This window comes from Delphinapterus leucas, chromosome 10 (genome assembly GCF_059928025.1).
Source record: "Delphinapterus leucas isolate spDelLeu-1000000601 "Yukka" chromosome 10, BTC_Dleu_Yukka2, whole genome shotgun sequence".
NCBI lineage: Eukaryota > Metazoa > Chordata > Mammalia > Artiodactyla > Monodontidae > Delphinapterus > Delphinapterus leucas.
In genome coordinates this window covers 101,141,318-101,155,384 of record NC_143138.1, presented here as the reverse complement: position 1 = coordinate 101,155,384, position 14,067 = coordinate 101,141,318, and the positions used below count along the sequence as shown (strand labels likewise).

General features: G+C 43.4%; 1 protein-coding gene across 2 annotated transcripts in view; it reads left to right on the top strand.

Annotated features, from left to right (window-relative positions):
• Nucleotides 1–11,409, top strand: part of FAM149C (family with sequence similarity 149 member C) — a 35,977-nt gene extending 24,568 nt beyond the window's left edge. Inside the window, exons 6-7 of one of the 2 annotated variants that reach the window (XM_089919781.1) lie at nt 5,581–5,701; nt 9,716–11,402. In XM_089919781.1, the coding sequence (XP_089775907.1) occupies nt 5,581–5,701; nt 9,716–9,748 (154 nt within the window). In that variant the 3' untranslated portion in view covers nt 9,749–11,402. Of the gene's footprint in view, nt 1–5,580; nt 5,702–9,715 lie in introns of both variants that reach the window. The other variant, XM_089919783.1, reaches the window with a different exon arrangement.
• Nucleotides 11,410–14,067: the final 2,658 nt, after the last annotated feature.

The window sequence follows — 14,067 nt, the reverse complement described above, 5'->3', positions numbered from 1 at the left end:
CATTTTTTTAGATTCCACATATAAGTGATATCATATGATATTTGTCTTTCTCTGACTGACTTACTTCACTCAGTATGACAATCTCTAGGCTGTATAAACAAATGAAATAATGCCATTTGCACCAACATGGATTGGGCCTAGAGACTGTCATAATGTGAATATTTATAGCTGTAAATTTCTCTCTGAGTACTGCTTTCACCTGATCCCATAAGTTTTGGTATTTTGTGTTTTTGTTTTCATTTATCTCAAAGTATTTTCTGATTTCCCTTGTGATTTATTCTCTATCCATTAGTTGTTTAAAAGTGTGTGCTTAATTTCCACCTGTCTGTGAATTTTCTAAATTTCCTTCTGCCAGTGATTTCTAGTTTCATTCTGTTGTCAGAGAATATACTCTTTATGGTTCCAGTTTTTTGAAATTTATTGAGACTTGTTTTGTGGCCTAACATACTGTGTAGACCAGAGAACAATCCTTGTGAACTTGAGAAGAACGTGTATTCTCCTGTTGTCAAGTGGAATATTCTGTATATGCCTGGTAGCTCTAGTTGGTTTATACTATTGTTCAAGTCCTCTGATTTTCTGTCTAGTTTTTCTAGCCATTATTGAAAGTAAGGTAGTGAAGTCTCTCTTATTGTAGAACTATTTCTTCCTCTAATTCTTTGCATTTTTGCTTTATATATTTTAGGGCTCTGTTGTTAGGTGTTTATATGTCTATAGTTGTTATATCTTCTTGAGGTATTGGCCCTTTTCTCAATACATAATGTCCTTCTTTGTCTCTTGTAAAAATTTTTACTAAAGTCTATTTTGTCTGATATCAATACAGCCACCTTTCTTTTGGTTACTATTTGCATGGAATATCCTTTTCCATCATTTCACTTTCAACCTAGTTGTGTCTTAGCATCTAAAGTGAGTCTCTTGTAGATAGCATATAGTTGAGTAATATATTTTGTTTTGTTTTTATCCATTTGGCAGATCTCTGCCTTTGGAGAGTTTAATCCATTTATATTTAAAGTAATTGATGATATGGGAGGACTGAATTCTGCCATTTTGCTGTTTGTTTTCTTTCTTTTTCATGGAAAGGCATTTTATTTTTATGTATGTATGTATGTATGGGGGCTGCATTGGGTCTTTGTTGCTGTGCATGGGCTTTCTCTAGTTGTGGCAAGTGGGGGCTACTCTTTGTTGTGGTGCATGGGCTTCTTATTATGGTGGCTTCTCTTATTGCGGAGCACAGGCTCTACGCACAAGGGCTTCAGTAGTTGTGGCCCGTGGGCTCGGTAGTTGTGGCTCGCGGGCTCTCGAGTACAGGCTCAGCAGTTGTGGCACACGGGCTTAGTTGCTCCGTGGTGTGTGGGATCTTCCTGGACCAGGGATCAAACCTGTGTCCACTGCATTGGCAGGTGGATTCTTAACCACTGTGCCACCAGGGTAGTCCCAAGGCATTTTATTTTAAATACAGCAGTGTGTACATGTCAATCCCAAACTCCCAATCTATCCCTCCTCCCACCCTTCTCCCCAGTAACCATAAGTTCCTTCTCTAAGTCTGTGAGTCTATTTCTGTTTTGTAAATAAGTACATTTCTTTCATTTTTTCTTTTTGGATACAGCATATAAGTGATATCATATGATATTTGTCTTTCCCTGTCCTACTTATTTCACTTGGTATGATAATCTCTAGGTCCATCCATGTTGCTGCAAATGACATTATTTCATTCTTTTTAATGGCTGAGTAATATTCCATTGTATATATGTACCACATCTTTATCCATTCATCTGTCAGTGGACATTTAGGTCACTTCCATGTCTTGGCTATTGTAAACAGTGCTGCAATGAACAATTGGGGTGTGTTTATCCTTTTGAACCATGTTTTTCTCTGGGTATATGTTGAAGAGTGGGATTGCTGGATTATATGGTAGCTCTCTGATTTCCTTTTCTCCACACTTTCTAGTTATTTTCTTATTGGTTTCCCTGGTATAATGGGTTGAATAATGTCCAGCAAAAATTTATGTTTACCTGGAACCTCAGGATATGACCATATTTAGAAATAGGGTCTTTGCAGATATAATTATTAAGATGCAGTTATATTGGATTAGAATGAGCCCTAATCCACTGGTGTCCTTATAAGAAGAGAAAACAGACACACAGAGAGGGAAGAACACCACATGATGACTGAGATAGACGTTAGAATGATGCATCTATAAACCAAGGAATGCTAAAGATTCTTGGTAACCACTAGAAAAATAGGAAGAGGCAAGGAAGTGTTCTTCCCCAGAGCCTCCAAGAATATGGCCCTATCAGCACCTTGATTTCAGACTTCTAGACTCCAGACTGTGAGAGAATAAATTTCTGCTGTTCAAGTCACCCAGTTTGTGGTACTTAGTTACAGCAGCCTGAAGAAACTAATTACATTTGACAACGTATTAGTTTGAGTTAAGACCAACTTAGCCTCAATAGCATGTAAGACTCTGCTCCTATACAGCTCCATTCCTCCTCCTTTATTTTGTTGTTAACAGAAATTAACTCTTTATATATACATTGCCATTAATATAGATTTACAAGTATTGTTTTTTCAAATCATGTAGGAAAAAAGGAATTATAAACAAAATAATAATATAATACTGAATTTTATATTTACTTATGTAGTTACCTTTACTGGTGTTCTTTTTTCCTTTGTTTGTCTTTGAGTTACTGTCAAGTGTTTTTTCATTTCAACCTTAAGGAATCCTTTTAGCATTTTTTGTAGGGCAGGTGTACTAGTGGTGAACTGTCTCAGCTTTAGTTTATCTGGAAAAATCTTAATTTCTCCTTCATTTTTGAAGAATAGTTTTATTCAATATAGAAGCCTTGGTTGATAGCTTTTTTTTTTTTTTCAGCTTTTTAAATATTTCATCCCAGTGCCTCTGGCCTTCTTGGTTTCTTATGAGAACTTGGCCACTAATCTTATTAAGGATCCCTTGTACATGACAAGTCTCTTCTTTTGCTGCTTTCAAGATTCTTTCTTTGTCTTTTTGCAGTTCGATAATAACGTGGCTGTCTTTGAATTTATCCTACTTGCAGTTTGTTGATCTTCTTGAATGTATAGAGTCATATCTTTCATAAAAATTGGGGAGTTTTCAACCATTATTTCTTTCTGTCCCCTCACTTCTTCTGGGACTCCTGTTATGCATATATTGGTCTACTTGGTGGTGTCCCACAGGTCTCCTAGGTTCTGTTCATTTTTCTTCATTCTTTTTTCTTTTTGCTCCTCAGGCTGGATAATTTCAGTTGTTCTGTCTTCAAGTTCACTGATTTTTTTCTTCTACTGCTCCAGCATAGTGCTAAATCCATCTAATGAATTTTATTTATTTTTTGGTTTAATAATTAATTAATTTATTTGTTTATTTTAAAATTTAATAAATTAAAGTATAGTTGATTTACAATGTTGTGTTAGTTTTAGGTATACAGCACAGTGATTCAGTTATATGTGTATATGTATATTATTTTTCAGATTCTTTTCCATTGTAGATTATTATAAATTACTGAACATAGTTCCCTGTGCTATACGGTAGGTCCTTGTTGGTTATCTATTTTACGTATAGAAGTGTGTATATATTAATCCCAAACTCCTAATTTATCCCTCCCCTCACTCTTCTCCTTTGGTAACCATAAGTTTGTTTTCTATGTCTGTGGGTCTATTCCTGTTTTGTAAATGAGTTCATTTTTTTAGGGTTCCACATATAAGCAATATCATATGATATTTGTCTTTGTCTCTGACTTACTCACTTAGTATGTTAATCTCTAGGTCCTATATGTTGCTGCAAATGTCATTATCTCATTCTTTTTTATGGCTGAGTAATATTCCAGTGTGTGTGTGTGTGTGTGTGTGTGTGTGTGTGTGTGTGTGTGTGTGTGTGTGTGTGACACATTTTCTTTATCCATTCATCTGTTGCTGGACATGTAGGTTGCTTCCATGTCTTGGCTATCGTAAATAGTGCTGCAGTGAACATTGGGGTGCATGTATCTTTTTGAATTATAGTTTTCTCTGGATATATGCCCAGGAGTGGGATTGTAGGATCACTGAAATTCTTCCTGTCTGGGGCACTTCTGAAATTCTGGCAAAAAGGATAGTAGCTGCCCACACCATATCTGTTTTAGTCAGGACCAGTGCTCCTTGCGGCCTCCTAAGTAGGAAATGAACAGGGAGACATTGTCTACTCTTCTAGATTGGTAAGAAGGGGAAGCAGCCTAACAGCATTAGAAATATCCTGGCCTCAGAGTTCAGATACTGGCTCTGCCACTTCCTGTGGTGTGATGTAAGGCAGATCACTTCTCTGCACCTTGGATTCCTCATCTGTTGGGTGAATAACTTACCCTGGTTTGTCTGGGACTTTCCTGGTTTTATCACTGAAAGTACTGCATCTCAGGAAACCCCTTACATGCAGGGAAATCCTACTCATCTGTGAGATGAAGGTAATAGTACCTAACACAGGGTGGTTGTGAGGGGTAGAAAGAGGATACAGGGAAGCACCCAGGGCATGGTTGGTTCCATAGTCATTTAGTTGTTACTTATGCAAAGTGCAGAAGACTGGGAATGATGTACCAAACAGCTAAAACACTGACATGTAGACTTGCTTTCCATGAGGCACCTAAGAGCAGAAATTCTGAGAGTTTTCTGTTAGTTCTACTTAACAATTTCTGCCAGCTATCCCTCTGGACACATCGCCGTGTGTCAGATCCCCATGTGCTGCAGAGGGAGAGCCATCACCTGCCTCTTTATGACACACCCAGCTTCTCCTTCCTGGCCGTGTTCAATGCTGAAGGCCAGGGCTGCATTCACTACAACCTGAAGGCCTGGTGAGTCAGTTGGGGGAATCTTGGCCCCATGGAAGTATCTCTGAGGGTGACAAAGTGGGGCACCGAGGTGCAAAGTAGGAGCTCCAGGCAGTGTCCAGAGATCTAGGAAGACAGTGTGGCAGGGCCAAAGCAGTGCCTGTAGGGACATAGGTGCTTTGAGGCCCTTACTTGCTGGATTCATGTCATAGCCAATGAGAAGGGAAATTCCCCAAGTCCTACTCCACTTGTTCCCCCCAGAGCACTGAGATCTTCACTGTTAGCTAGATTCATGGAAGAATTCTTTAGGGGAGAGAAGTGTTTTATACTACGAAGCAGTGAAGGAGAGGCCATGGGTAGCACATATTCTTGGTAGCCAAATGTTGATTTTGTCTGATTTTCCTAAGGAACTGTTCTAGGAGGGATTGACTTACTTTCATGTGACGGTTGTTCCATTTCCCATTTTGGTGCCTGAGATCTTATATGCTCAGGCTCCTGGGCTACGGGCACACGTTCCATTTCTCTCCCCCTTGGGTTAGGCCTGAGCCTCCACCATCTCCTTCAGATCTGACCTTCCCAACAGACTCCCCAGTAGCATCAACAGGTGTGAAGGGACATCAGACCATGTTAGGTGGGGTGAGTAGGGCCACCTGCAAGAGTCCACAGTTCCTCCACCTGGGGCAGAGTCTCAGAGCCCTGCCTGCCTATAGCCTGTAGTGATGGGGGCTTCCTTCCAGGTCCTGGAGGAAGCTCCTCATTTATGTATCTCTCCTAGCTGCCCATACGTCTTGGTGTTGGATGAGGAAGGTGGGACCACCAACGACTACAAGGGCTACGTAGTCCACAAGTGGAGCTGGACCTCCAAGACGGAGACTTTGCTCTCTCTGGAATACAAGGTAGGGGTGGGCAGCAGAGGTGGGGCTTGCCACTGGGCTGTCCAGCATTAAGAGCCAGAGGGCTACCTGTATGACAGGAGCCCTAGCCTCAAGGAGCTTGTAATATCAGAGGTTCCCACGTTGATGGGCAGTGGTCCAGGGCTGACTGAAGTGAACTTTTCACCAGCCTACAGCAACTGTTGGCTGCTGTACTGACCTTTCTTGGTAACATGCTTCCTGTTTTATTTTTATTATTAATGATATTATATTTTATAGTTAAAATGTCCTTTATTTTAGGAAGTAACTGTTACAGTAGTTGATAGTTTTATTTTTAATGCCTATGTGTGGCAATAAGTAATTCTATGTTGGTCTCCCCAGTTTTTGTTTTTATAGTTTTACTATCTGTGAAACAAAAAAATCTGAGAGGTAAAGGAAGCTGATAGACACAAATCCTTTTTTCATTCATTTGGTTGTTCAGCTATCCATCAAAGAGTTATTAAATAATAAATGTTTAATTACTAATATTAAATAATAACAATACATTTAATATACTAATAAAGCAATTAAGTGTGCTTGTCACTTTACCTATGGCAGAGTTTCTCATCCCTGGAACTACTGACTTTTTGAGATGGATAATCCTTTTAATAACTGTGCATTGTAGGATATTTACCAGTATCTCCCTAGATGCCAGGAGTACCCCCTCTCCTAGTTGTGGCAACCAAAAATATCTCCAGACAGTGCCAAATGTCTTTGGGGGGGCAAAAATCACCTGTTGTTGAAAATCACCAATCTAGGGGATAGAAAGATAGACAATACCCCTCAAGGAACTCAGAAATCTAGGGGAATAATAAGAATATGTGGTAGAAAAGTATAAGGGCTGTGAGAGAAGGACAAGCTCATAGGGTTGGGATTCAGAGAAAGATCACAGAACATAGAATCCACCCAAGGTAAGAGTTACAGACAGAAGCACTGTTAGAGTTCATGGTAGGGCTCAAGCATCCTGTGTCATGCCCTTCCTGTTCAACCTCTATGTTGACCACTGGATTCTCATTCTTAGATCTCGATTCCTGTAGACCATACCACTGCTCAGAAACATTCAATTCCTTGAACGTGTATCACCCTTCCTACCCCACTGTCCTGAAATATAATACATCTTCTCTCTCTGCCAATCCAAATTTTCCCTCCTTCAAAGCCCTACTCAGACTTCCTGTTCTCATGGCACTCCAGTCCACACCCATTTCTCTCTTCTCCCAGTGCCCACTGTCTGGATTAAAAAGTAATCCGGACTGAAATGACAAATTTCAGTCATTGTACAATTAGTCATGTAATGAAGAGGTTCTCAGTTGTGGCTGCATATCAGAATCACCCATGGGACTTTAACAAAAATATAGATCCCAGGCACAGCCCTAGAGAGATTGTGATTCAGTTGGCCTGTCATGGGTTCTGGAGTTTGTAGTTTTCACAAGTCTTTCTATTGCTTGACCAGGTCCAAGATCTCCAGTCCAGGAGTGTATTGAGTTATTGCCTTACTATTTGACTTTTTGTAGTCGTATGAAAGTTTACAATCCAAAAAGATTATAAATTGGTTGCAGGCAGACACCATATGTTATATGTCAGTATGGCCAAGTGGACACAGAACTCTGGGATGAGGGTCTGAGGAGCCACGTACTAGTGTCAGCTTTGCCAAACCCTGGGTGTGCAGCTTTCTGAAAACCACTCAGCTTCTCTGAGTGGCTCATCAATACAAGGTGGGTCACAAGAGCCTCCCTCCTGCCTCACACTGCTTTTGTGAGAACTAAATGAAACAGTGGTGGGGAAGGTGCTTTGACACACTAAAGTGTTTCAGCAGTGTGTCTTAGTTCATTGTTCTGTTCCCTAGAGCTGCATACAGAAATGCACAACAGGGGCTGGTACAGTCAGGAGTGGCCTGGAACACAAGTGGCCTTGAGTTGTAACATGAGTGTGTGTGCATATTATTCTTATAGATACAGATAAGAAGGAGGGAGAGCATTCTGGATAGAGGAATATCATCTGTAAAGGCTTGGAGTTGGGACTCAGGGTGGCATTGTTAAAAGTTCACAAGTGCTTCTCATGAAAGAAAAGTAGGCAAGAGCTGTATGTGTCAGGGGGGTGGAGGTGAGAGGCACTGGATGTCATGCTGAGGAGTTTGCATGCTGTCTTGGAGGCTGCAGTGGCAAGTTTGTTTCTGCCCAGATATTTATCGTTCCCAGCATTTTCATTCCTCTCTGAAAATCCAGTTTCCCTCCGGTATCATTTCTCTTCATCCTGAAAAACTTCCTTTAGCATTTCTTGAAATGGAGATCTTCTGGCAACAAATTCTGTTTTCTTTCATGTGAAAAATGTCTTTATGAAAGAATATTTTTGCCGGATATGGAATTCTGGTTGACGTTTTTTTTCTATCAGCATTTTAAACATGTTCCACTGTCTCTGTCCTCCATAGTTTCTGATGAGAAGTTTGTAGTTATTCAAACCATTGTTCATTTTCTCTCATTCCTTTCAAGATTTTCTCTTTTAGTTTTCTAAGTTTGATTATGATGTGTCTGCGTGTGGTCGTCTTCATATAAATTCTGTTTGGGGTTTACTGAGCTACTTTAATCTGTAAATTCACATCCTTCAACAAATTTGGGGAGTCTTCTGCCATTGTTTTAGGGGAAGAATGCACTCCAGTCTCCTTCCTTTTCTTCTGAGACTCCAATTACATGCATTTTAGACCTTTTATGTTGTCCCAAAGGTCCCTGAGTCTCTGTTCTTTTTGTTGTTGTCCAATATTTTTCTGTTTACTTTTCAGATTGGATAATTTACATGGATCTATCTCCAAATTCACTGACTTTATTCTGTCATTTCCATTCTGCTGTTATGCTAATCCTGTAATGTTTAAAAATTCCAGATATTTATTTTCAACTCTATGATTTCTGTTTAGTTGTTTTTTATATTTTTTGTTTCTCTGCTGAGATTTCCTAATTTTTCTTTCATTACAAATATATTTTCCTTTGCCTCATTGAGCATAGTTAAGTTAGCTGCTATAAAGCCTTGTCTGGTAATTTCAACATCTGGGACATATCAGACAGGATTGGTTATTTGTTGCCTTGAGAACAGCTCACACTTCACTGACTCTTCACAGGTTGAGTTATTCTGGATTGCTGACATTGTGGATGTTATGTTTTAGAGTCTCTGAGTTCTGATGTATTTCTCTGAAGAGTGTTGATTTTTTTTGTTTTAACAGGCAATGGGCTTGTTTAGACTCATAATGCAAACTTTGTCTCACCCGCAGTGGGCAGCAGCTCAAATCTCAGTTCAGTCTTCTGTTTCCCTGGAAGTAAACTGCCTCGAGTTTTCACTGCTCACACATGGTTCAGGGATCAGCCAAAGCTGTGGACTGTTTAATCATAGCATTTGGGACTCTACTTCTCTGTCCCTTCTGTAATTCTCTCCTTACTTTTCTGTGACTGTAGTTGACCCCAGGTTTTCTCCTTTGGTTCTTTGGGCCAGAAAGAACTCATCCCATGTTGATCCTTTTAAGTTTTGACTCTTCGAAATCTGCCTGCTTTTGCTTACTCTTCTGAGCCTTTGGGTAGTTGTTTTTTGTATTTTTTCCAAGTTCTGTGGGAGGATCAGCCTGTTAGGACCTGACTCAGCTGTAGTGGGAGTATAACCAGCTGGTTAGTTTTTAAGCTGAGGGCTGGTATGCTCCATCCAGCATTTATGTGGAAGGTTGACTGGAGAGGGAAAGATCAGCAGATGGGGCTAGTAGAAAGACTAGTTAAGGAGTTACTAGCCAGACTTGACATGATGGAGGGTATTAGTAATATTTTTTAAAGGGGCCATTTCAGTAAAATAAATCAGTGGCATTCAGAAATGGGCTGTAGGGGATAAATGAGAGGAGGAGGGAATTATAGATGACTCCACATGGAGTGTGTGTGTCTGGGTGGAAACAAAGCAGTTTCTGAGAGGCTCAGAGACCCATATGGTTTTTGATGTGCTAATTGGGCTCAGTGGACATCTCTCTCTGGACAGGGATCCTCACCTAGAACGAGAGATTGGGGATGATATGCACGTGATATACATGTGGCTCACGAGCTCCCAGGAAGATGAGCAGTGGCTGAATTCACAGAGCACCATCGTTGGGACATTGGGAAGAGGAAGAGAAACCACCCAGGGGCCAAGATAATTAAAAACAGCTCTACCAAGCTAAGCCCTTTGCTTATTTTATCTGTGAAATCTGCTTAGTGCCCCAGAGAAAGATTCTGTTATTGTCCCCCGGCTCAGAGAAGCTAAGCAACCTGCCTCAAGTGTCCAACCACAGTGCTTGAGCTCCCAGCCACAGCTCCCAGCTCTGTCCTACAGTCTCTAGAAGGAGAGCTGGAGCAGGTGGTGTCTCTCTGAAGTGAGAGTGATCTACAAGTTTGAAGATGTCACACACTTGGCAGGAAGATGGTCATGGATCAGATGTTTTCAGAGTGTGGAAGGGGACTAGCATCCAGGCTGCAGAGAATGAGGAAGGGGCTGGGCTGGATGGTGAGGAAATTGAGTGTGGCCCTCTGGACCAGCAAGTGGAATCCTAGAAGGAAATGGAAGGAGTGAAGATGGAGAGCACTTTCTTAGTTCCGAGGAGTTCTGGGGCACGTGTAGGTCAGGGGCTGTAGAGCTACAGACGCCCAGACCCTGGTGGGGCCACTGTGCATACATAACTCTCTGCACACCTGAACCATCCAGGGCCTTACGTGCGTGTTGCTCTGCCACATCCTGACAATATCTGCTCGTGTTTGGTGTGGGCCTTTGTGATTTAGAAAGCCACTTCCATAATCTTTATCTTATTTGAACCTAACACGAGCATTTTGACTCTGATATTGAAGATTGGGAGCTTCAGGGAGGTCCAGTGGCTTGCTAACCAGAGGCAGACCTGGGACTCACTCCAGGCCACAGAGTTCTTAGTGAGGAGTGAGTTGCTATAAGGGCAACTCACCCTCCCTGTGTTCTTCTCTGGGACTGCTACCTAGGAAATCCCACCATTTTGGAAGTGATGAAAAAGGGTGGCCCCTCCTCAGGGGACGAGTGGTGACACATTTGGTGACTGCAGGAGAGGGAAATGAGCATGTGTGGCACGGCCCTGGCTAGGTTCCCTTTTGCCATCTGCCCACCCACCTGCAGAGGGGTGAGTTCTGGTCCCCCTGCCAAGGTAGCTCTGTGTGCTTTCCTAGTCAGACCTGGTGCCTGGGTGGACCCAGCATCAGATTCAGGGACAGTGTTGGCTTCTGACTCCTATCCAACTCTACCAGAGCGGAAGCTGACTCGCCTGTTGGATCCCTGTGTCTCCTTCACAGTTGGTTACAGGTTTGGGTTGGAAAGGGAAAGGCAGGGGTAAAGAACCATCATTATTTTTTCTGCTTATCCCTCAAAGAAAAATTGGAATTCTTATGTGTTCTCCCTGAAAACAGGATTCTAGCATAATAACCAGAAAAATCTTACAGCTCTCTTAGGCCCAAGCCAAGAGGGGTTTTGTGTTTTGTGGTTTTCTGTTGTCCCACCTGCCCGGTCAGGAACGGGTAGGTGGGACAACAGAAGCAGGGAGCCACTGAGTCCTGGTTTCTTCATCCACAGGTGAATGAGCAAATGAAGCTGATGGTGCTAGGACAGGATTCTATCATGGCCACCTTTACCTCCCTGAATGAGACAGTAACACTCCCCATATCGGCCAACAGCTGTCCGCATGGGACATCGCACAATAAACGGGTAAGGCACACAGACCAGTCACCCAGGCCTGACCCCAGAGCGTTTCAACATGGATTGTCACTTTGGAATGCCTTTGTTCTTCCTGCCTCCCCTACCCATACAAGGCCCCACCTCTTTACCTGTCTAATGGACTTGTACTCATCGTTCACTGTCTGACTTTAGTACCACCTTCTCTGTGAAACTTCTATCAAGAGTCTTTCAGGGGCTTCCCTGGTGGCGCAGTGGTTGAGAGTCTGCCTGCTGATGCAGGGGACACGGGTTTGTGCCGCGGTCTGGGAAGATCCCACGTGCCGCGGAGCGGCTGGGCCTGTGAGCCATGGCCGCTGAGCCTGCGCGTCCAGAGCCTGTGCTCTGCAATGGGAGAGGCCACAACAGTGAGAGGCCCACGTACCACAAAAAAAAAAGAAACTGTATTGGCTCAGTAAACTGAAAAGTCAGTCTGTAGATAGGCAGCATCAGGCATGGCTGGATCCAGGCCCTCAAAGGATTCCATCAGATCTTCCCATCTCTTGGCTCTGCCTTCCTCTTTGTTGGCTCTATTTCCAAGGAGTTTCTCTTATTATGGTGACAAGGTGGTCATGAGCCTCTCCAGGCTTATTGTTCTACCAGCTTTGGTCTCCCCAGGAAAAAGAGGACTTCTCTTTGCTAAGCACTTCAGTAGAGGTGCCAACACCAACATCATTGGCTCCATCTACTTCCTGCACCTGAAATGTTCTCTGTGGTGAGGTATGTGTGTTGCTCTTACTAGCCAGGCTCGAGTAGTCATGTCCATCCCGAGCCGAGGGGTGTGATCAGCCCCAGGTATAGCACTCGGGCAAACGATTAGGCAGGAGTGTGTTCCATAAAGGAAAATCACGGTGCTGTTACCAGAAAAGGGAGATATGATGCCGGATAGAGTAACTGCCCATGTATTGATGACCCTCTCCACCACCCCCTTTCCCATCCCAGGTAGAGTCTGCCTGTCCCCTTGCTCAGCCCTCCCAGCAGTGACTCACCTCCATTCCAACACTGCTTTATTTACAAGCCAGCCTTCTCTACCAAAGTGGGAATTCCCTGTGATTCCTACAGGTACTGTTGCCCTGAAGCACAGGGACTGCTTCAAATGAAGCACTTGCTAAGGGGGTAGGTGAGCCAATGTTGGAGTCTGGAAACTCAGTTCTTCATTCACTGGGTCTTTGTGGATCCTACCGTGTGCCTGGTCCAGAGTCAACATTGTGGAAAGAGATGGAGAGGATGAGGGGACAAAGTCCCTGATCCCTGAGGAGTTTATAGTCTGGAAGATAATAGTTGACATTCACCATGAGACTGGGGTGGCCATGGGCTCCTTGGTGGCACTGACCACTGGCATTACACACAGGGGATTGGCTCACTCAAGAAGCCTCCTTGGAGTGGGAGCCAGGGGGACCACACCTCCCAGTCTTCCTGGGGCCAGTCCCAGTTTACGCCTATCAGCCCAGGAGTTATTAGTAGCATCCCTTTCACTCTTAGAAGTGTCCCAGTTTGGCTGATAAATTATAGTCACTCTGAAGGAGGCGTTTGCACTGTGAGGGCATTTGCCACTACATGCCAACAGGCTCGCAGGGCTGGCAGAGCCCATAGGAGCAGCCAGCCCCACGTCTCCCCTTTACATGGGGACACGCGAGGCTGGCATTTGTTGGAGACCCATGTTATCTAAACAAGACACAGAGAACACCTGTGTTTTTCCTGGAGGGAAGTGTTGCACCTGTTTTTTTCACTGCTCTTACATTTCAGCAGCATTTCAACTTCATTAGTTGATTAGCTAATTCAATAAACATGTATTAGCGGGCTTCCCTGGTGGCGCAGTGGTTGAGAGTCCGTCCGCCTGCCGATGCAGGGGACATGGGTTCATGCCCCGGTCCGGGAAGATCCCACATGCCGCGGAGCAGCTGGGCCCGTGAGCCATGGCCGCTGAGGCTGCGCATCCAGAGCCTGGGCTCTGGAACGGGAGAGGCCACAACAGCGAGAGGCCCGCGTACCGCAAAAAAAACACCCCAAAACATGTATTAGCACCTGCCGTGTGCCGGATTGGCTGCTGGGGATGTCGAAGTGAAAGAAGCCTCACTCCCTCTAGTCTCTGAAATACTTTCACTCTAATGGAAGGGGCAAAAGCATCAACACAGGTTTGTGATCCAGCTTGACTGGTGTGGTGTGTGGGAGAGAGGGGCGCTGAGGGAGCTGGTGGGTTCGTTAAAGGGATCTCATTGAGCACCCAGGAAACTCAGACGCCAGTGACTTCAGCCTACATTCCTCATGCCAAAGAGCAAAACAACGCCAGGATTTTGAGTCCATCAGGGCTGAGATGACTGCTGATTGATGAGTCCATTCCGTCAATTTGTATTTTAAAAAATGTGCATTTACTTACCAAAGGCAATAGATAATAGAAAAATTTTTGTTCACATAAAATTGCAGTAATGTTTTGTTTTTCTGGCAACCTCTTGTCTGGTAATCTCTGAAATTTGGAACATGGCTAAGAACCAGGACGTAAGCAGTTGAAGGCCCCCATGAACAGCTGAGAGAAATCACTCTAAGTTCCATGTACCGAACATGTCCTCTTGGCCTAGGAAAGCCCCTCAGTCATTCACATCTTATGTTTTCTTAGCTAAATGCAGCCTTAG